This window comes from Oryzias latipes, chromosome 22, assembly GCF_002234675.1.
Source record: "Oryzias latipes chromosome 22, ASM223467v1".
In the NCBI taxonomy this organism is placed as follows: domain Eukaryota; kingdom Metazoa; phylum Chordata; class Actinopteri; order Beloniformes; family Adrianichthyidae; genus Oryzias; species Oryzias latipes.
Genome location: NC_019880.2, coordinates 12,470,178 through 12,491,993, shown reverse-complemented (window position 1 = coordinate 12,491,993; position 21,816 = coordinate 12,470,178). Strand labels below are relative to the sequence as shown.

The following is a 21,816-nucleotide window of genomic DNA, read 5'->3' as shown; positions in this document are numbered from 1 at the left end:
AGGGCGCTAATAGAGATTGGTTCCCATCTTTACAGGAGTAGGGGTCAAAGTTGAATGTTTGACAGAAATCTAAACATGGATTCCATATTTCATGAAAAAGTAGGTTTAAACAATTTACTTGTGACATTAAACTGAACGCCTTTACTCGTGTGTAGTCGGAGAGAGTAAAGACACTTAGCATTTATTTAGAGTTTGTGTTTAGCCGGTGCTAGCTTCAATCTAATGTTATTTTGGCTTTATTCAGACTGCTAATGCTAACTCACTTGCTAACCAGGTGTTGTTAAGTTTCTTTAAAAGCTAATAGAATGAAGTTAGAAAACGAGTTTGCGGTATTTATTGTACACTTCGACTCCACCAATAATTATTAAAGAAAAAGGATACTAAAGTTGTATGTTGCTCGTTGTTTAGATGTTTGAAACATTATTTATTTTTTATTTATTTTTTTGTAGTTGCTTTAGCTTTTTGTATAATCTATCTCCAAGGTTTTGTAAGTTTTTGCACTCCATTTTGAAAAAGTGGAGACCTTTTTTTTTCTCAATACGTTTACGCAGTTATTCTTTGTTTTCAGCAAGAGGGTTCCTTATGTGCCCAGCACTGCCTCAACAACCTTTTGCAGGGGGAGTATTTTACCCCTGTAGACCTGTCCTCAATTGCTCATCAGCTTGACGAAGAGGAGAGAATGAGAATGGCAGAAGGAGGTATGGGTAGTGAAGAGTACAGGACCTTCTTACAGGTAAGTGGGGACAGGTAACAGATGTTTTCTGCAGTGGTACATGTATTTAAACAACTGTTTTAATAATAACTTTATAGCAGCCATCTGGAAACATGGACGACAGCGGATTCTTTTCAATACAAGTATGTTTATGTGCTTTGTCATATGATCATTAGCAATCAACTTTACAAGATTGTCTTATCACTCCTTATGACTGATTTTTATAGGTAATTAGCAATGCTCTCCGAGTGTGGGGATTGGAGTTAATTCTCTTCAATAGCCGGGAGTACCAGAGCTTGATGATAAATCCAATGTAAAGTTGTATTTTCAAGACTTCCTTGTATAGCAAGTCGATCCCACACCCACATTTAAATCCTGACTTGATGTCTTTGCCTTTAAGAAACGAGAAGGCCTTCATTTGCAATTATAAGGAGCATTGGTTCACCATACGCAAGCTTGGACAACAGGTATGTCGATTTTTATTTTTTTACTTTTCAATACGTGTGTTGATGCTTAATTTACTTATTTAATTATTATTACAGTGGTTTAACTTGAATTCACTCTTGACTGGACCAGAGCTGATATCAGACACATATTTAGCTCTTTTCCTGGCACAGCTACAACAAGAAGGTATTGTAAAGCCGACTTGTTTACACTATTGCACCTTTTGGTACACAAATACAAAAATAATGTATTTCTGCAGGATATTCCATATTTGTGATCCAAGGGAATCTTCCCGAATGTGAAGCAGAGCAGATTCTCGGAATAATGCGGGTTCAACAACAGCAACGGCCCAGGCTAATTGGAGAGGATGAGGCTCAGACAAGTTCAGGGTAGGTTTGTGGAAAATGGTCCTCGCTTGGATTACATTAGGTCTTGTTTGGACATAATACATGTCTGTTTTTAGAAGCAGATCCGTTGCTCGGGGGCAAATGGACGTTGTATCAGATGAGGCTGTGGATGACGATGAAGAACTAAAGAGAGCTCTGGCACTCAGCAGACAGGAAATGGATGTGGAAGATGAAGAAGCTGACCTTCGCAGGGCCATTCAGCTCAGCATGCAAGGTGTGCCATTTCAAAGCTCCAGGCTGATTTGAAAATATTTTATTATATTGGAATTTTTTAACCCTTTTTTTGACGTTTTTCCTTTAACTAGGATCAGGCATGAGTAACAAATCTTCAGAGTCTGATGTGGGAAATGTGAAATCCGAAAAACGGACTGTACAGAGTTCTACATGTGGAGATAAACCAGGCCAGAATGAGACACTTACTGCTGAGGAGCTGAGGAAGAGGAGACAAGCTTATTTTGATCGGTAGGATTTGATCTGTAAAACTTGAATTTAACAAAAAAAAAAACTTTCAGTAATATGTGTACACATGTTCAAAGGTCTTTTTTTAGTGAGCAGAAAGGAGAAATGTGCCTTATGAACCAGACTTTCGTATTATCTTTCAGGCAAGCACAACCAAGCATTCCACGACAGTTAGAAAGTCATGCAACCAGTGACTCTGGTGAGTAAACTCTATTTAAAATTCAAAACACCCTATATGTATAACACCCATTATATACAGTTTTTTGCATATCAGAATGAAAATGTAGATATTATTTTCATGTCAGAACAATAACCCAAGTATCCATTTTTTGCCCCTAACACCAGAAAAATCCAACTCTATGGAGGACCAACAAGAAAAAGACACCAAATAAAGTTGTGAAAGCTTTGCTGCTTTTGTCTACCAACGCTCTGAACTTGAAACCCTGTACAGGGGTTGGCTTCTCTCCATTCTCTAACCTTTTGCAAACGCAAACATACTGCAGCCAGAAGGCCGACACATGGTTTCCTTCGCTGGGTTTGCTGATGGGCAAGGGAAAGGCAGCACTTGGTCAAATCAGACCTCAGTGTGGTACAGAGATGGGGGAAAAGGGTGATCGCTGGACTTAAAAATGACTCATAATGTAGTTATTCCAAGTTTTCAATGGCCTTTTTTTATTTTACCATAGAGCCTTCTATTTCTTTACATTCTGGTTTTTGTTGTCTTAATTTTTTTTGAAAACATAAAGAGAAAATGAATGAAAAATGGGTTAACTTTTATGAAGTTGGATTCTAACAAGATGAATGAATGAAAGCCATAAGAGACCAATGTTTTAATCATTCGTTATATCTTTGTGGATAACAGGGTGTCCCGCCGTATACATGGGTTTGTGGAACACACGTGGAACGGAAAACCTAGCCCAACCAGAGTTACCATTTGTTTTTCTGATGACCATCAGTCATTTTTTTATTTCTTTAAAACTTTACTGGATATTTTGTGACCACATAATCTCTCATGTGTTTACAAAGAAACATTTTACAGTTTAGGTATATTATATATTTTCCCAGAAAACATAATTTCCACGTACACGTATTATTTATTTATTAGCATACACAAATAACAACAGAAGGATTTTCAAATTGTTAAGTATCACATACTGTAGATCCTAGAAATGTTTCCTTTCTTCACCCTTGACCAAACTTTGGCACATTTGCATTCTCCTTAATTGAGAATCAGTCATTTTCTTTTACTGCATTTGAGCAATTGTTTTGAAGAGTTTTTGTGATTTTTATGATTAAAGCACTGTTAATAAAAATACTTTCTCTGTGGGAAGGTCTTTTAAAAAAAACCTGACAAGTTACATGATATCAATCATATAACACTTGATTTGACCACAAATGTCCCTTTTAAGTAGTTTATGACAACTGCATGAGTTTATAATTGAGGGTTATGAAGGGGGAAGGTCAGTGTAAACATTTTTCTGGTAAATCTTTTAGAATTGACAAAAAGAATTAATGACCTCAAAAATTCATGCAATTTATGCTTTTTCTTTTAATGAAATTAGCTTTTTTTATTTTATGACTTATGCATGTCTTTTTATGTAGGGAATTCTGTGTAACACTGAAGATCTGTATCAGATTTTAACTTTCAAACACTTGATATTTCTAATAACTTCTATTTTTGTGGACCCTTGATGCCTCAAACTCATTCTGTTTCTTTGTTTGTTTGTTTGTTTTAGTTAATGGCCTTGTTGTGCATACTTTCCTGGATCATGTGTTTGGTTTTATTGTTAATATTTTAATTTTCAATCACAATTGCACTTGTATTCGCCTATAAAATCTGGGTTGTTAGTTTTTGCATTACTAGCAGTGAATGCCATCACTACATTTTTATCTTTGTTTGATGTTGGCACAACTCTTTCTCTTCTTTATTGATTCTTTTTGATTTGAATTTTGTTTGATGCTTTATTTTCCAGAAAGCTCAATTTAACATTCACCATGACTTGCACATTGCCTCATCTTAAAATAAATTTGGAAATGCATTGAGTTTAAGTTGTGGTCAGTATTAAATGTTGACATTAACAGCAGCACATTTTTATTCTGAATATGTGGATGCGGGAGAATCTTCGTATATGAATTTTAGGTTTAGACACGTCTAACATGGACATTATGAAAAGATCTCAACATCACATCAAATTAGTCAAATATGATAAATAATGTTTTTTACGTTTTGTCTTTTTTTTGTTTGGAAAATAATAAGTTTAAAATAAATGAACAATTGACAAAATAGATATGTTTTAAGCCATGCAGTCACTGCCAAATATGCTAAACAAGCTTTGAAATGACTGAATTGCCTACATGTTGTTTTTATATTTTAGTTGTTTTCAACTAAGTAATATTGAAGTTTCATTTCTGACTAATAAACTGTAGAATGTGTCAAAGGATTTACATAAACATGTAGAAAGAGTGTTGTGGCACAGTGTTTAAAAGAAAACTATGTGCAGTGACTGATAGCAGCAAAAACAAGTGCAGGGATCCAGCAACAGACAGAAACCTTAGTTTGATAAATTATTAGAAGAAAAAATGTGTTACAATCAAGAGGTATGAGAAAATTTCATCTGCACAAACTTAAAATTGTGAAAAAATTGATAAAAATCCCAAAATGGTGTGATTAATTAGAACAATATTACTGGGCGTACACACTTAAGAACCGAGAAAGGTGATAAATTGACTGCAGATGTGAAGGTAAAAACAGGTGTGAACAATTAACAGGAAGCACATGCGCAGTAAACAGCTGTTGCACATCTAACTACACTGAAGAACCAGGTGAAAAAGGAGCCATGGTTAGGTTCTTTTTGAGCTAGATCTACAAGTATCAACACAAAAAATGAGAATCTAAAACAAATTCTTTAACTTTGTTCCTTTCAGTTAATGTATAACCTCTGGAGCCACTTGCACTTTGTTTCACCAAATAATCTTTGGAGTTTTCAGGGAACATCTGACTCAAGCTGAGAGGTATGTGTGACAGTTGAATAAACAAGAATAGGTTTATTTTGGAGGACAAAACATGGCTTAGAATTTGTAACTATGTCTCAACTAATTTTCAAATTAACTTTATATATATTCACACTTTTGAAATAATTTTTTCTTTTCCAGACAATTCTGAAGAGTCATGGTCTTCAATGGGATTAAAATGCTTGTTGTTTTTGCACTAACCTGCATCTGCTTCATTGTTCCTGTGCATCAATCTCTACTGCCAAATGCCACCATCCTGGATCTTTCCTACAAAAACATGGACTTTGCTATGAACCTTTACAGAAAAATTGCCAACTATCATGACAAGAACATCATCTTTTCACCGTTGAGTGTTTCTACAAGTTTTGCTGCTCTCCTAATGGCTAGTGACGGCATCACACACCAGGAGATCCTCAAGGTATGCAACCTGGAGCAGTTTGAGATGGTCGACCAGCCGCAGCTTATCCCAAGACTTTTCCAAGACCTTCAAGAAAACATCTCACGCAACGGCTCTCTGCAGCTGGAGCAAAGCATGGCTCTGTTTATCCGACAGCGCTTTGAAGTCGAGAGGACATTTCAAGACAATTTGAAGAATTTTTTTCAAGCGGACATCAATGTTTTAGACTTTGGAAACACAAAGGACAGTATCAAAACCATCAATGACTATGTTAGACAGAAGACTGCAGACAAGGTTCCAGAAATGATTTCCACTTTAAATGCAATGACTAAACTCCTGCTGATCAACACTATTTTCTTCCAGGGTGGGTTAAATCCCTTCATTAATCTGTTGGAGAGTGAAACTTTGAAGCTAACAGTCTGTTCTTCTTCACAGGAGTTTGGCAGATACCTTTTAATCCTAATTTTACTGAAAATGCAACATTCCATATTGACAACTACAATACTGTTCAAGTTCCCATGATGTTTGTAGAGGATAAATTCTACATGGTGGAGGATGAACCTCTAGGAGCTAGAGTCCTCAAGTTACCGTATAAGGAGGGTGTTTCCATGCTGATCTTGCTTCCCAATGAAAATGCAGATTATAACAAGATTGCTGATGAGATCAATGCTACCATGTTCCTGAACTGGACAAGTAATCTGGAAAAAAGGTTGTACACATCAAAAAATCAGACGCTTGTCTCTCTGGCTGGGTTTACTAAATGCATATTTACTGTTAAGATGTTCCACATTATCTTTGACTTTTGTGAAAGTTTTTTTTTAAATGCTGATCAAATGCAAAACAAGCTTCCTAATTAAGTCGATGTTGTATAATTACAGAAAACTGGAAGTCAGAATGCCAAGATTCCACATGGAGCAAGATTATTTACTGCACAACATCCTGCCAGATATGGGTCTGACTTCTCTGTTCACTAATTTAGCAAATCTGACAAAGCTCTCAAAGGATGAAGACCTCATGGTGTCAGAGGTTAGTTTCAATCTTCATCTTTTTCTAGTATTTTTATTTGAAGCTGCTTTGCTGAATGTTCTGTGAAACTGCAGGTTCTTCACAAAGCCGTGATTGAGGTTGATGAAGTTGGTACAACTGCTGCTGCTGCCACAGCGGTTGAAGTCACTAGATACTCGTCGATGAGCTTTATTATAAACAGGCCATTCTTTTTCTTCATATACCACGAGGAAACTGAAGCTCTACTGTTTGTGGGCAGAGTCATCGATCCATCTAGGAACTAGCAATCACCACCGTTGCTGCTTAAATCTGGTTCTGTAGATGGCGTTAACTCTGACCTGGAAGGACTTATCATTTTCTCACCCTAATTTAAAGGATGGAAGATGGTGGATTATGTGCACCTGCTCCTTTGGAAGTCATCTAATGTGCCAATTTTGATATTAAAGATTTAATCCATACTAAGATTCCTGGTCTGCTTATTTTTTATATATATCTTTTTTTTTTAATGAAGACAAATGGTCATTTACACATCAGTTTCTAACGTTATTGCAAGTGCCTAGCTAGTGTTAAAGTTATTTTTTATTTTGGTAGTATAGTTGTGCATAAAGGTCTGAAAATTGAGGTTTTTAACCAAAAATGAATTGCCCAAAAAGATGTGCTTTTTTTTAATAACTGTAAGGGGAAAATTTTTATCTTAGCCATATTTAAATATAGATTTATTTATTTTTTTAAACAAACCAGGAAGTCCAATATTTCAATGTATTTTGTCCTAATTATTGTATCCCATTTAATGTAAAATGAGTTGCCTCACAATGCAGTTAAGGGTCAACTTTTTAATGTGATCTTCCAGAAGGTCTTGATACAAACATCTGGTAAAATGCCCTGTCACATTCAGACTGCAGAACTCTTGCGGTTTAAACTGAGGAAAACATACCTGCCATAATTTGCAATTTTTTTTTTTTGGTTTTTTTTTTTTTTATCAACCTAAACTTGTAAAATCTCAATTTAAAATCTTTAGGAGGGCTTGCATTTTTTTTCTTAAATTGCAGCATTAAACACTGGTAATTTTAATATTTCATCGTATGCATTTATAATTCAGTGCTCAACACTATCTTGAATCTTGCATACTGAATCATCTCAAAGTATGTAGCTGTCAAAACATTTAAAAGTACCACAGTATATTAAAAGTAATCAAATAAGCCTTAAGTTCTGAGTTTGAAAACAGTCTTTCTGCATCTACAGCTAAAGACTTGATTACATCAGTTATTCTTGATTTTAGGTGTCAAATTCAAAATAAATCCAGTGTGGCCTCAAACTTAAGCTAACCTGATTTACTAATAAAATTTGTCATGTCGATCTTTCCAAATGAAACTATTACTGATACATTTTAGCATGAAGAAGTCTTGCTGGAAGTATTTTTCTTATCCTCTAGAGTGGCAGTAACATTCCAAATCAGCCACTCTTCCCCCTAGTTATTGGGTTTAATTCAGCATAAATTCTTGATCCATTCGTTTTCCAAACCCGCTAGATTCCTTTGCTGGAGCCTGTCCAAGCTGCTGTTGGGTGAAGGCGCGGTACACCCTGGACAGGTCTGTAGTCCGCCACAGGGCCACACAACATAGATTCACATTTAGTGACAATTCCTCAATTATCCTATGAAGCTCTTGGGGCTGTGTAAAGCAGAGTCTAATTCTTCAATTAATTAAATAAAATCAGAAAATACATTAAAGTTACAAGAACTTTGAACTCACTGTTGATTATTTATTACAACTTAAAATATATTAAACCACTAATGTCTTAAGATAACATTTTCCTTTAAAAAAATATGATCATTAAAGTGTTCAATTTGTTACTTTTAAGAAACTGAAAATAAAAACATACATTCGACTCATTACTTTAACTGAAATCATACAAGCCTTTATTTCTTGTAGGTTTGATTATGATCCATTTATGATGAAAATTAACAATTTAGTTTCATTAATTTAATAAGAACCACATTCCAATTAAAAAAGAGGGTTTCAGCACTAATATCAGGCGTTTAGATTACAGTTTTCTAAAATTGCAAAATTTTAGTCTCAGATCCTTTAGAAAAATTTAGTTTTGATAGGACTGTACCTGGTGAACCAACTGTACCAGCAACAACTCAACCATGCTTAAAGCTGGATAGCAAAAGTACCCGAAATAAACAGTGATGTTGTTTGCCTGTATCTGCTACTGTGCTTTCTTGTAACCAAAAACATAAAAAATAGAGGTGGCAACAGCTAAAGTAAATATACCAAATCCTGAAAAAATGATGGCTATTTCTGTGCACTTAAAAAAGTGTAAGAGAACAGAGTTGAGGGGTTGTACCTGTGGTTAATGGATAACCGTTAAAGCATACTTGCACTTTGTTTCACCAAATAATAGATGTAGTTTTCAGACAACATTTGACTCAAGCTGAGAGGTTCGTATGACAATTTGAGGATAGGAAGGATATTTGAATCTCAATGAAACAATCCAATACTTTTTCATTCATTAACAAAATCTGTTAAAATAGTTTGTTGTTTTTAATTACAATGTATTTGTATGTTTCAGGTTGTTATTCCAGACAATTCTGAAGAGGAGTCATGGTCTTCAATGGGATTAAAATGCTTGTTGTTTTTGCACTAACCTGCATGTGCTTCATTGTTCCTGTGCATCAATCTCTATTGCCAAATGCCACCATCCTGGATCTTTCCTACAAAAACATGGACTTTGCTATGAACCTTTACAGAAAAATTGCCAACTATCATGACAAGAACATCTTCTTTTCACCGTTGAGTGTTTCTACAAGTTTTGCTGCTCTCCTAATGGCTAGTGACGGCATCACACACCAGGAGATCCTCAAGGTATGCAACCTGGAGCAGTTTGAGATGGTCGACCAGCCGCAGCTTATCCCAAGACTTTTCCAAGACCTTCAAGAAAACATCTCACGCAACGGCTCTCTGCAGCTGGAGCAAAGCATGGCTCTGTTTATCCGACAGCGCTTTGAAGTCGAGAAGACATTTCAAGACAATTTGAAGAATTTTTTTCAAGCGGACATCAATGTTTTAAACTTTGGAAACACAAAGGACAGTATCAAAACCATCAATGACTATGTTAGACAGAAGACTGCAGACAAGGTTCCAGAAATGATTTCCACTTTAAATGCAATGACTAAACTCCTGCTGATCAACACTATTTTCTTCCAGGGTGGGTTAAATCCCTTCATTGATCTGTTGGAGAGTGAAACATGGAAGCTAACAGTCTGTTCTTCTTCACAGGAGTTTGGCAGATACCTTTTAATCCTAATTTTACTGAAAATGCACCATTCCATATTGACAACTACAATATTGTACAAGTTCCTATGATGTTTGTAGAGGATAAATTCTACACAATGGAGGATGAACCTCTAGGAGCTAGAGTCCTCAAGTTACCGTATAAGGAGGGTGTTTCCATGCTGATCCTGCTCCCCAACAAAAAAACAGACTACACTACAATTGATAATGAGATCACGGCCCAGAGGTTCCTGAGTTGGATCAGAAATCTGGAACCAATGTTTGTGTCTCTGCCTGCTTTTTTACTTCTTCATGTCAATTTTTCATTTTTTGACCCCAAAAAATATATGTAGTTCACCATGTCAATTCTGTTTTTTAGGAAACTTGAAGTCAACATGCCAAAGTTCAAGATGGAGCGGGCCTACTCTTTGCACAACATCCTGCCAGAAATGGGCATGAGCTCACTTTTCACTGATTTCGCCAATCTGACAAGGCTTAGCAAGGCTCAAGCCCTCAGGGTTTCAGAGGTTAGTTTACATTTTTTTTGCTCCTCCAGGAGGATTATCTGACATATTAAAAAAAAAAAAAAAACTCTCCCATTTTCCCTGAATTATCCCAGGTGCTGCACAAAGCTGTAATTGAAGTTGATGAAGTTGGGACAACTGCTGCAGCTGCCACTGCAACCGGCATTATACCATATGCCCTTCCAAGGAGATTTACTATCAACAGGCCGTTCTTCTTCTTTATTTACCACGAGGAAACAAACGCTCTGCTGTTTATGGGTAGAGTGATAAACCCCACCAAAAACTAGTAATGTTGTCTCTGTTGCTGTTTGAGCTCTGCTGTAGCTATGAATGACGTTTTACTTCTGCTTTCTGTTTGAAATTCCGAAGGCCTGTTCTGTAAAATCCTCCAGTCAAGCCTTAAACAAATATTTACTTTGATTCTTGTCTTTGTATTTAATCAATTTTATTTAATCATGCTTTGCTTTGTTACAACTGGTGCTTTGATAACTATTAAAAATGTAATCATGCAAAATTAGTTAAAAAAAAAATAATAATAAATGTTTTCCAGAGTTTACCATCAGTTGCTTTTCTAGTGTGTAGTCAATAAACAACTTACTGATTAGTACAACTAATGACTTATGAACTTTTTTAACTTATAAAGGAATAAAGAGTTTTTTGTTTTGATTCAATGAATTTTTTCAATTTAAAAAGCGAAATATGAGTTTTAAAGGTGTTTTAGTGGTTGAATCTACCACAGATCTTTTTTTTTTAGTGTACTTCTGCTAAATACTATTATATGCATGAATTATATAGAAATGAATACAATAATGATTAAGAATTGTCTATTCACTTACTATTAAAGCAGTTTCAACTAAATGGTATTTCTGAAGGGTAAAAATCAGATCTCATGTAAATATTTGTGGACAGAATTATGTTTTACATTGATACATAGATGTTATCCTCTTAAAATAAAAACAAAACAATAAAAAAATATTAATATAAAAAGAAATCTACTTAAATATTATGATACGAATGTTGTTCCCTTGAGAGATGATTTCTCTCAAGTGATGTATATGATTTCTTCATCTGCAAACATTATTGTTAAGACAGGTATTGGCAGTTGTCAGTAGAAGATCACCTTCCTGGTTGCATTAAGTCAAGTGTCACGTTAAGTGGAAGGAGTATTATGATGTGGGGCTGTTTATCAAGAGATGAGTTTGGCCCCTTCAGTTCCAAAAAACATCTGAATTCTTTACATGTTTTCTGTAATTGACCTGCAAATCCAGGTCAATTTTGTTGTTTTGTAGTGTCACTTACAAATAGGGGCGTAACGATTTATCAGTTTAGTCGATTAATTGATTTGTATTCTCCAGCCAGATCAGTCTGCCTGAGGCAAGTTGTTAATCAAATTAACCTAAACCATTATAAAATCCTTTCAAAATTAAATAAATGGATTGTATCAATATTGGAAAATCCCATCTGGATTGAGGCCCTGTGGGTTCATTTTACAATAACGTAAAAACAACAAAGTACCATCACAGCGGACAACACAAACAAATACAAGGAATCTGGAAAACTTCACCTACACTGTTTAGTACCCAGATATATTTCGGCTTAAAGATTAAAACCTGGATTGATTTTAGTTCAGTGAATCGGATTGTTCAAAATGAGTCGTATCAGCAACCACGAACTACAGTCAGGACCATAAATATTTGGACAGACACGTTTTTTCTAATTTAGTTTCTGTACATTACCACAGTGACTTTTAAGTTAAACAACTCAGATGCCATTGAAGTGCAGACTTTAAGCTTTTATCCCATGGGTTGAACAAAAAGATTGCATTAAAATGTGAAAAACTAAAGCATTTTAGCAGGTTTTGCTTTGTTAAATGTTTTCTTGTTTATATAGCAGAGAATACATTTGGACATAAATGAGATGCTCTCTTCCACATACAATCATCGTTCTCACCCTTCTTTTCGGGCTTGTACGCATCCTGTGTTTAAATAAAGTTTTTACAAAACATGTGATCAGCACTGTCATGGCTGCGCCCTCGTGAACTGCATGGTTGTTAACGGTTGTGCGTGTATTTTGATACTTCATAAAGCTCCATCGAATCCGGGTAACGTACCATTGTATTCCTTGTTAATAATATAAAAAGCCTGTTCAATGCATTAGCAGTAAGTTGTAAACAATCAGTTGCGCTCATCGTCAAACGTAAAGGCTAACGGAAACGTCTCGTGTCAGATCTCACAGGTTCACTCGTCTTCACCTTTAGCATCAAAGATAATTCACATGTATTAAAACTGTAGAAAAAGTGAGAAAAATGAAGACAAAGAAAGTGGAAGCTCAAAACAAAAACAGCTCGTTTAGGTTAAAGACCCGGAGCATCCGCGCTAAAGGAACATGGAAAGCGGTCGAAATAGATCCCAGTGTGTTCTCGGAGCAGGGTTTGGAGGGTCTGGTGTGTTTTGAAGAGCTGAGGGATTATCGATTGATAGACAGCGAGAAAGCTGCAGCGAAGCAACTTCAACGAGAGAAGAAGGTGGCTAAGAAAAGAAAAGTCGCGGAGGAAGACGAAGCTGGAGAGACTCCTGCTGAGCCAGCTAAGAAGAAAGCAAAGAAGAAAAAGAAGGGGAAAAAGGTGGCTCCAAAGGAATCTGTGGGATCGGAAAGTGGGGATGCAATAGGAGAAGACAAGGCTGTTGATAAAGAGGCGGGGAAGGATGAGATCAGTGAGGACCTCTGTGAACAAGAACACCCCCCAAAAAGAGAAAAAATAAGGAAAAAGAAACTGAAGAATCATTCAGAGAAAGATCCCGTCACGGAGGAGCAGCCAAAGCTGGATTCTCCATCTGAAACAAAAGGTTTGAATAAAGGTCAAAATAAGACAAAACCCATCAAAAAGCAGACAAAGAACTGGACCTCTGCTGCACTCTGTGGCTCTGATGATGACAAACAATCTGATGTGAGTGCGTGGAAGGACTTGTTCGTTCCCTCTTCTGTGCTGAAGGCTCTCAGCAGCCTGGGATTTGAGTCACCGACTCCCATTCAAGCTTTAGCTTTACCCCCAGCCATCAGAGATCATATGGATGTCCTGGGTGCAGCTGAGACTGGTGAGCTAAAATACTTTTTTTTTTTTTTAAGTCTTGATTTTTGCCCCTTTGTTTCCACATGTTCTCACGTGAAGTTTGGGTGTCGTTGCAGGAAGTGGAAAGACGTTAGCTTTTGGTATTCCTATGATCCACGCCATCTTAGAATGGAAGCGCGGCACAGAACAAAGTCTTCATGACAACATCGACAAAACTCCCCCAAAGGTGGTGAGTTTATATTTACCATCAGTGGAGGAGTCTGCAAAATCAGAAGATGAGTCCACAGCTGTGGGGAACCAGGAGGGGAGTGTGGAGGCTTCAGATGAGGAGGACAGCTCAGCTGAAGATGGCAGCGAGGATCAAGATGAGAAAACAGGAAGTGTCTGCACGGTCAAAAATGCCGAGCGCTGTGTGGAAGAACAACTTGCTGGTGGCCGGTCTCGGCCCCTCCTGGGAATGGTCCTGACTCCCACCAGAGAGCTGGCTGTTCAGGTCAAACACCACATTGATGCCGTCACAAAATTCACTGGTGAGTCTCCATTCAAGGAAGCATGTGACCGCATTCAGCTCAGAATAACATATCTAATGAAGCAAAAAAAAGTGTTTACATCAATGTTGTGTGAGTTGTAACAGTCAAACACAGCCCATTTGCAAAGAATTTCTGAACAAATGGGAAGGAGATCTCTGCTGATCGTTGCATCTGCTGGAATACGTCTCCATGAGCTGCTTTTTCCATGTTCCAGACATCAAGACAGCCATTTTGGTGGGGGGAATGGCCCAGCAGAAACAGAAGAGGATGCTGAAACGCTGCCCAGAGATCATTATTGCCACCCCTGGACGTTTGTGGGACTTGATTAAGGAGAAGCATCCTCATCTGCTTAACCTCAGACACCTCCGGTTTGTCACCATTCAAACGCACTGATATTGATCTCCTTTCAGTCTGTCAAAATCTAAATTGTTGTCATTTAAATAAATGATTGGTCATCAAGTCATTACCGTACATTTAGGTCAGTAAGAGCTGCATTGGTTACAAACTAAAACACCTTTGTCTACATTTTCCACATAATGAGTTTCACACTTCCTTATAAGCTGCATTTTCTAGCTTACAAATGATGGTCCAGCACGTTAAAATGTCTACATTCAGCTCTACTATGTTGTTCAGTTATAGGTTTCTGACCCCAAAAAATGCTGGTATTGGAGGCTCAATGGAACCAACGACCTCTTATTCCTGAAATCGCAGCAGAATCTACCTATTACGGATTCCATTACGGATTCTGCTGCTTTGGGGACCGACCCGTTTTGTTTGACACTTTTGCGTTTTTCTTCCCGATCCAGGTGTTTGGTGATCGATGAAGCTGATCGCATGGTGGAAAGAGGACACTTTGCCGAGCTGGAGAGCCTGCTGGAGATGCTCAACACCACACACTTCAACCCCAAACGGCAGACTTTTGTGTTCTCTGCCACTCTGACGCTGACGCACAGCCTGCCCAGCCGCCTCCTTCAGAAGAAGAAGAACTTGGAGAAGAGGAGCAAACTGGACATTCTCATCGAAAAAGTAGGAATTAAGTCCAAGCCTAAAGTCATCGACCTCACCCGGAAAGAGGCAACTGTGGAGACCCTGACCGAGACACAGATCCACTGTCAGAAGGATGAGAAGGACTTCTACCTATATTACTTCCTGCTCCAGTATCCTGGCCGCACCATGGTTTTTGCCAACAGTATTGATTGCATCAAAAGATTGAATTCTTTGCTGGTTATCCTAGAATGCAATCCACTGCCTCTACATGCCAACATGCACCAGAAACAGCGCCTGAAAAACCTGGAGAGGTTTGCAGAAAGAGAAAGGTGAGGATAGTAGAATTTATTTACCCCCAATCAAAAGCCCTCTGTTATTTCCCTCTGTCATTAGTTTAACAGTTTGATCTCATATGTATACAGTATACTAAACAATATCATTGAGAAATGGATCATATAATCGTGTTTTTTATGGACCAACCAGTGTGGGTCTTTTTCTGTATTTTCAGACTTAAATTTAAGAAATTAAAACGTAAAGATAAAAGGAACGTTGCAGAGTGTAAGTTTACCTCCAGGTTTGATTAAAAACTACAGTGACTCTGTGGATGACAGAAAAATTAAAAAATTGTTGGCAAAATGTTAGGTGTCAAATAGTTCATAGTTTATTTAGGTGCTACCAAATGCATACATCGTAAACGGCATAGAAAAAGTTTTATCGGAAATGCAGACAAAGACATTGAAATGATACCTATTTGACAAATTTACCCTTATTTTTTGTCTGTTTAATCTGTTAAACCTGAAGTAGAGATTTTATTTAAGAAAAGATCTGTTAAAAATGGTGACACCTTTTGAGTTTATGGGATTATTTCTTTGAGTTTGGTTCAGCCTAGATCAGGCATGATGTCTCAAGTCCAATATGTTTACACATAATTATGTATAAATGTTTTTTAACCGTTCTGTTAAATCAAAAATATGTATTTTACTTACAAATAAAACCATTAAATAATAAGAACATTCATTTTGATTTATTAAACTGACACTGAAGTGTTTACCTTTCCAATTGGTCACAGTGGGGTCCTGCTAACTACTGATGTGGCAGCAAGAGGCCTGGACATCCCAGATGTGCAACACGTTATTCACTACCAGGTACTTTTGAAAACCTCTTCCTAATGGATCATGTAAGGAATGTTTTTTTTAAACCTGTTAAAAATCAAAGCCATCAAATAGCAGTTTAAATTCGAGAATCATCTAGTTATATCTTCAAATAATGAAGCAGTTACAGAAAAGTCAAATCTTCTCCCGACAGGTTCCAAGAACATCAGAGACTTACGTCCATCGGAGCGGCAGAACAGCAAGAGCAACCAAAGAGGGTCTGAGTTTGCTGTTAGTTGGCCCGGACGACATGATAAACTTGAAAAAAATTTACAAAACCCTTGAAAAAGACGAGGAAAGTCCAATGTTCCCCATTGAGACCAAATGCTTAGAGGCCATTAAGGTAAGATCCTCAGTCAAAACACTTTGATGCAGCAATGTGTGGCTCTGAGTCATGCTCTTTTTTTTGAATGTGTGACTCCACAGGAGAGAGTAAACCTGGCCAGAAAAATAGAAAAGATCGAGTTCTATAATAGTAGAGAAAAGCATCATGATTCCTGGTTCAAACAGGCAGCAGAGGCTCTGGAGGTGGACCTGGATGATGATCTCCTGCTTGGTAAGACGCACATACCTGTTACACGTGCAGCTCACATGAACTCTCAGTTAACATTTAATTAAAGGTTTAAATGCTGACGAGAAAACTGTCCACAGGTGGAGCAAAAGATGAAGATGAAGAGAGGGAACAGCAAAAGAAGGTAAAAGGGATGAAAAGGCATTTAAAGCATCTGATCTCCCAGCCCATATTCAAGCATGCGATGAAGACCAAGTACCCAACTCAAATGGGCAAGCTCCCCCTCGCCCACATGCCCCACGCGACCATGGAAAGTGCCTTAACGAGGGTTTCAAATGAGAAGAAAAACCAGAAAGCAAAGAGAGGTTTTTCACAGCCGTGCAAACAGAGACGAGGAAAAGGAAAGCAATGACTCGGAATAACAAGTTTGTGTCTTTACGCTTCGAAAAAAAAAAAGTCCTACTAAAACTGTAATTAATATAAGTCCAGTTGCATTTGGGATGGCAAGTTATACATTTTAATCGTTTTTTTGTCTTTTTTTTTAGTGTTTATATTTCCTTTACAGGACGGCTTTCATCTGTAACATTTTTTTTACATGAAGTTAGCTGTTTACCTTGAACACAATAAAAAAAATGTAATCTCCAAATCAAAGTTATCATTTTCACTTTATGGTGCATTACCGCGAGAGTCCAGCAGAGGCAGGGCCCTTATATAAAGAAAAAGAAAATTCGGATTTTTTTTATAAAATAACACCACTTTTAACATGGTTTAACATTTTTCTTGTATGAATTATGACCATGTCCAAATTTCCTTCCTATTTAATAATTACTAAAATATATAGTGCAGTACTATCTAGTGCCCTGAATTTTAAAGCATTTGGACAAAATCCTCAACCTTTTTCCAGAATCTGATGATGAAAACTTGGATGGTTAAAAAAACATAAATTAAACGTTTTTTTGAAATGAAAAATTTTTTTTGCCAATCTAGTGAGCATCAATGCACACTGGTTGGTTGTAGAGACTTTGGGGAAATTTCCAAGGCATTGAATTTTGGAATTGTAGATTAGAACAGCTATACTAACTGGTGAATGGACTATATAGCACACTAAGTAGTAAAGGAATCAGACACAACCCAAGTTTCATCAAAATTGCTTATTTTGTGTGATACTGACAGCAGGTTCGTTTTAAAAAAAAGTGCTGGAAATAAGCTCCAGTTAAACTTTCACTCTGGCTTTGCTTAGAAAGTTTCTTGAAATGTTAGAAATTCATACTTATTTTATCATTTCTTGTAATTTGCAATTGTTGACTTTCAGAAGACAAAATAAAAATAGTCTGAATACAACTGATTTCTATTCTTAGTCTAAAAAATGTTTAAAATGTATGGAACATGTTTTCCATTGTTCAAATTCCTGAGATGATTAGTTTGGGGATAGTGGACTGGTGTTTTTAAGTTCAGGCCGTTGGTAAAGAATGTTATAGTGTGACGACTGGTAGAGAAGATGCAGAGATGGTTGTGCTCCCTCTGGAATGATGTAGTGCACCAGCTGCTGCTGTTCACCTTCCAAAGAGACTATGTGAAGACCAACATCCAAAGCTTGAGACAAGGCTAAGATGTCCACATGGTCACACTCCATTGCCATAACCTCCACTTCCTGTGTGAACAGAGAGCATACACCCTAATTATTCCTTTAATGTCTGCTTGAAAATGGTTAGCTGGGTTGTTACCAACCTGACGACAGTAGACTTGTAGGTCAGGAGCTTCGACAAAGTTGCAGAAGAAGTCTGCAAAGTTTTGCAAATGCGCTGATGTAAGAAGCCGCAGATACTGAACGACACCGTCCGAGACTGCGCTGTCGTTGAAAAGCTTGAGTAGCGTGCTTTCTTGCTCATCGGCCTGGCATTCCTCCACAACATTTACAACCTTCAGCAGGAAAGAACAAAGATTCATTAAACCTTTTCGTTGCCCTGAACTGGTTGTTCAAGTAACTGGAAGCTATTATTCCTCAGTTGGACACTTCAGAACACGCAAAGGTCGGAATACGTGGGAAGTAAAACTGGAACGTTATTTAATGATATTGTAAAAATAGTTTTCAGTCGAAAGCAGCTATCTAAACTGGTTTGGGTGTCATTCCTCATAGTGTTGGCCTCCCCTTTAACGGCTCTAATGAATAATGGAAATGCTAATGACATGTTGACAGAAAAATCCAAACAAGACAGGCCAGGCATAAAGTCAAACTACAGTTTGATCCCAACCCATTAGGATTAAATATCATGAACACAACAGGCAGTAGTTTTAGTCCCACCCCAATCATCTTTACAGCAGTTTTTAAAAAGCGTTACCAGTGGTCTTTTAAGTATGATTATGTTGTTTTTAGCTAACAATTTTTATTTAAACTGATGATTTCCAGGACATATGTTCTGCAGAGCAGCAGTAGTTCATAAGAAATTTACTTCAACTGGCCACGACTGTTTGCACGGAGCAACCCTGACCCCTTTCCCACCACCCAAAACTGAACTATCAGTTTACATGCTCTCCCTCTAGCTTTGAGCCCCTCACACCCCCAACCTAACAATAACGGTGTCACAAAAATGGCGAACAATATAGGAGCTATCCCGCCGTTCAGTATTGAGGCAGATGCCAGCTCAGACGAGGAAAACAAAGACGGTCTTGGATCTAGTAATCATCAAGTGAATGGAGCGGAGCAGGGAGCTTGTGGCTCACCCAGCATATTTTTAACCTAACCAATTTCAAACTGCACTTTTTTAAATATACTCCTGATTTTAAATGATTTGAATAAAGAAATATTTTTATAAATGAAATTTTAGCGAAATTTTCTTTGAATATTCTTCCATTATCAGAAAAATGCCACAAAAACATGTTAAAAACACCATTTTCATTGGATTGAGTCTTTAGGTTTTTGAATTGAATTTGAAGATATGAATTCATATTATTACTGAAGTACACACATTTTCAACTTGCTGAATATATATTTTATTTTTTCCAGAATGCTGTGTACGGAAATTGTGGCCATTTTAAATGACATCTTAATGCCTAATTTTTCTCTGTACTCTTGAGACCATAAACATGTAAATAATATAGGAGATGTGCGTGTTTACGTACAGTATCAAGATGGTGGATGAAAGAACTTTCTTCAAATCCTGCAACAGCCAAAACTTGTCCGCTCTGGATTATCTTCTGTTTGAACCTGTCAGTGCATCCAAAGATCAGACTCCTTCAGCTGTGTTCTGGTTCTACAGCTTGACTAATATGCAGTTGTTTTGGTACCTCTCCAGAGCTCTGGGAATGTGAAAGATTGACTCCAGGTAGGCAAAGCAGAAGGCTCTGTAGAAGCAGTTCCCATCGCCGAGTATTTTACGAACGCCGAAAAACTCCCCATCTAAATCCTGATCAGAAGGGAAGTTTTAATATAACAGACATATTTAAAAGTGACCTTTTGATTAAAAAGAAAATAAATAAATAAATAAATAAAAAGTAGCTTTACTGCACCATCCTTATTTTTAACAAATGATTTACAATGGAAAAAACACTTCCTTTTATTGTTTTTTTTTCCATAGGGATGCACAATAATATTAATTTAAAAAATGACGCCTATAAATAATTTCATAAAATATATATTCTTTACATTTCTGCCAATACGTTGTTGCCAATGCAGACTATAAAACCTAAGCATCCCCGCAACTAAATAAAGTCAAACGTGGTCTTTATATATTCTGCAAAGCAGTGCAATTGCATGGCCAAGTAATAATGACAGAAAATCTCTAAAATAACAGAGACATGGGGTTAAATTTTCAATAATGGGGGAAAGAAGGTTAAAAATACCACTACCCCTACTAGGGTCCCTAGAGAGAGAAAAATAGACCCATACCATCATCTATCCCCTGGTAGTTAACAAGGAAAGATTAATTGTTTTGTTGTTTAAAAAAAATATCTGTAATAACTCAAACTTGAACTTTTTTGCTTTAAAACAAAGGTTTTACAGTAGAGCATACATCAAATGTGTTTACGACACTTTTTAATGATTTACTGACACACATGTTTATTTCAGTTTTAATTATCGCTACTGTACTTAGGTATTAGCATGGGGAAGTAACATCACTCCAACTTGAGTACAAATTTTTTGGAAACTCCTGGAATTGTTACACAATATAAGCCAGAGGGAAATCACCTACTTTCTGTTTGGGGTGCGCATTTTCAGCGGATACGAGCGTAGATATGTCTTCTTTGCATGAAACCAGACAGACGGCAGCCATCTGTTCAGATATAGCGCAACCTTCCGTCGGGGGCTGACCAGTCACTTGACAAATATTCGAATTTCCTTAACATCAAAGTGTGGAAAAATAACCACGTAATTACAGCAGAGGAAAAGCTGCGTCATCGCTGTTTCAGAGCATGGGTTTTGTTTTGGCTTTTTTTTTAGTTCCTGTTTCAACAAACCGGATATTTGGAGAAAACGCACGTGGAGGGGTTTTTTAAAAGGCCAGTGCACAATTTTAAATCCTGACATGGGCACCCTCTTTTCTATAGACTATGTGTTTACTAATGTTTATGTCAATAAATCCAAGATGCATGAATACATCAAGCTCAAGCCCCCAACTGACAGTGTGCTCAGTGAATGTCTCAGGCAATGGAGGACAGATCCTCATGGGAGGACAAACCCCTGCATGGGATGTACCACCGGACCATAACTGAAGTGGCTGATATCAAGAAGTCCTATCAATGGCTAGAAAGGGCTGGCCTACAGGACAGCAGTGAAGCGCTCATCCTGGCAGGTCAGGAACAAGCCCTGAGCACCAGAGCCATAGAGGCTCAGATCTACCACACCAGACAAGACCCAAGGTGTAGGCTGTGCAAAGAGGCATCTGAAACAATCCAGCACATAACTGCAGGGTGTAAGATTCTGGCAGGGAAAGCATACATGGAGCACCACAATCAAGTGGCTGGAATAATATACAGAAACATGTGTGCAGAATATGGACTTGAAACCCCAAGGTCAAAATGGGAAACACCTCCGAAGGTGGTAGAGAATGAGAGGACAAAGATTCTGTGGGACTTCCAGATCCAGACTGATAGGATGGTAATGGTGAACCAACCAGACATTGTAGTGGTGGATAAAGAACAGAGGAAAGCTGTTGTGGTGGATGTGGCAGTGCCAAGCGATGGGAACATCAGGAAGAAGGAACATGAGAAACTGGAGAAATACCAGGGACTCAGAGAAGAACTGGAGAAAGCCTGGAAAGTGAAGGTGACATGGTGCCTGTGGTAATTGGAGCACTCGGGGCAGTAACCCCCAAGCTGGAGGAGTGGCTACAAC

General features: G+C 37.5%; 4 protein-coding genes across 7 annotated transcripts; 3 read left to right on the top strand and 1 right to left on the bottom strand.

Annotated features, from left to right (window-relative positions):
• Positions 1 to 10: 10 nt before the first annotated feature.
• On the top strand, positions 11 to 4,071 carry LOC101161932 (ataxin-3). The gene is made up of 11 exons (XM_011490370.2): positions 11 to 99; positions 569 to 733; positions 811 to 855; positions 940 to 1,025; positions 1,113 to 1,179; positions 1,255 to 1,342; positions 1,416 to 1,545; positions 1,620 to 1,777; positions 1,869 to 2,025; positions 2,166 to 2,221; positions 2,368 to 4,071. Exons 1-11 carry the CDS (start codon positions 55 to 57, stop codon positions 2,412 to 2,414), a joined length of 1,044 nt encoding a protein of 347 aa, XP_011488672.1. The 5' UTR covers positions 11 to 54; the 3' UTR covers positions 2,415 to 4,071.
• A 783-nt stretch (positions 4,072 to 4,854) lies between these two features.
• On the top strand, positions 4,855 to 10,849 carry serpina10 (serpin family A member 10). Of its 4 annotated transcripts, none has more exons than XM_004082299.3 (5): positions 4,855 to 5,034; positions 5,176 to 5,795; positions 5,867 to 6,140; positions 6,310 to 6,457; positions 6,532 to 6,900. In XM_004082299.3, exons 2-5 carry the CDS (start codon positions 5,192 to 5,194, stop codon positions 6,718 to 6,720), a joined length of 1,215 nt encoding a protein of 404 aa, XP_004082347.2. In that variant the 5' UTR covers positions 4,855 to 5,034; positions 5,176 to 5,191; the 3' UTR covers positions 6,721 to 6,900. The 4 variants fall into 4 exon arrangements, with proteins under 4 accessions (XP_004082347.2, XP_011488670.1, XP_020569243.1 ...); XM_011490368.3 differs by lacking the exons at positions 5,176 to 5,795; positions 5,867 to 6,140; positions 6,310 to 6,457; positions 6,532 to 6,900 and adding exons at positions 9,024 to 9,646; positions 9,718 to 9,991; positions 10,091 to 10,238; positions 10,331 to 10,792 and having other exon boundaries at positions 4,868 to 5,034; XM_020713584.2 differs by lacking the exons at positions 5,176 to 5,795; positions 5,867 to 6,140; positions 6,310 to 6,457; positions 6,532 to 6,900 and adding exons at positions 9,011 to 9,646; positions 9,718 to 9,991; positions 10,091 to 10,238; positions 10,331 to 10,792 and having other exon boundaries at positions 4,868 to 5,034.
• A 1,370-nt stretch (positions 10,850 to 12,219) lies between these two features.
• On the top strand, positions 12,220 to 17,130 carry ddx24 (DEAD-box helicase 24). Its single transcript, XM_011484847.2, has 9 exons — positions 12,220 to 12,336; positions 12,462 to 13,330; positions 13,422 to 13,835; positions 14,050 to 14,203; positions 14,642 to 15,151; positions 15,892 to 15,967; positions 16,128 to 16,316; positions 16,400 to 16,529; positions 16,625 to 17,130. The coding sequence occupies exons 2-9, from the start codon at positions 12,541 to 12,543 to the stop codon at positions 16,894 to 16,896; spliced, it is 2,535 nt and encodes an 844-aa protein (XP_011483149.1). The 5' UTR covers positions 12,220 to 12,336; positions 12,462 to 12,540; the 3' UTR covers positions 16,897 to 17,130.
• A 486-nt stretch (positions 17,131 to 17,616) lies between these two features.
• On the bottom strand, positions 17,617 to 20,955 carry otub2 (OTU deubiquitinase, ubiquitin aldehyde binding 2). The gene is made up of 5 exons (XM_004066584.4): positions 20,675 to 20,955; positions 19,770 to 19,888; positions 19,605 to 19,689; positions 18,213 to 18,404; positions 17,617 to 18,135 (listed from the first exon to the last, which is right to left on the bottom strand). Exons 1-5 carry the CDS (start codon positions 20,753 to 20,755, stop codon positions 17,902 to 17,904), a joined length of 711 nt encoding a protein of 236 aa, XP_004066632.1. The 5' UTR covers positions 20,756 to 20,955; the 3' UTR covers positions 17,617 to 17,901.
• Positions 20,956 to 21,816: the final 861 nt, after the last annotated feature.

Coding starts and splice junctions, on each gene's coding strand:
- LOC101161932 (XM_011490370.2), top strand. CDS start 55: ATGTTTGACAGAAATCTAAACATGGATTCCATATTTCATGAAAAA. Junction 1,026..1,112: donor AGCTTGATGATAAATCCAAT/GTAAAGTTGTAT, acceptor TTTGCCTTTAAG/AAACGAGAAGGCCTTCATTT. Junction 1,546..1,619: donor GAGGCTCAGACAAGTTCAGG/GTAGGTTTGTGG, acceptor GTCTGTTTTTAG/AAGCAGATCCGTTGCTCGGG.
- serpina10 (XM_004082298.4), top strand. CDS start 9,043: ATGGTCTTCAATGGGATTAAAATGCTTGTTGTTTTTGCACTAACCTGC. Junction 9,992..10,090: donor ATCAGAAATCTGGAACCAAT/GTTTGTGTCTCT, acceptor TCTGTTTTTTAG/GAAACTTGAAGTCAACATGC. Junction 10,239..10,330: donor AAGCCCTCAGGGTTTCAGAG/GTTAGTTTACAT, acceptor GAATTATCCCAG/GTGCTGCACAAAGCTGTAAT.
- ddx24 (XM_011484847.2), top strand. CDS start 12,541: ATGAAGACAAAGAAAGTGGAAGCTCAAAACAAAAACAGCTCGTTTAGG. Junction 13,331..13,421: donor CCTGGGTGCAGCTGAGACTG/GTGAGCTAAAAT, acceptor GTGTCGTTGCAG/GAAGTGGAAAGACGTTAGCT. Junction 15,968..16,127: donor AACACGTTATTCACTACCAG/GTACTTTTGAAA, acceptor TTCTCCCGACAG/GTTCCAAGAACATCAGAGAC.
- otub2 (XM_004066584.4), bottom strand. CDS start 20,755: ATGGCTGCCGTCTGTCTGGTTTCATGCAAAGAAGACATATCTACGCTC. Junction 19,690..19,769: donor ATTCCCAGAGCTCTGGAGAG/GTACCAAAACAA, acceptor ATGCACTGACAG/GTTCAAACAGAAGATAATCC. Junction 18,405..19,604: donor TCATCCACCATCTTGATACT/GTACGTAAACAC, acceptor TTCCTGCTGAAG/GTTGTAAATGTTGTGGAGGA.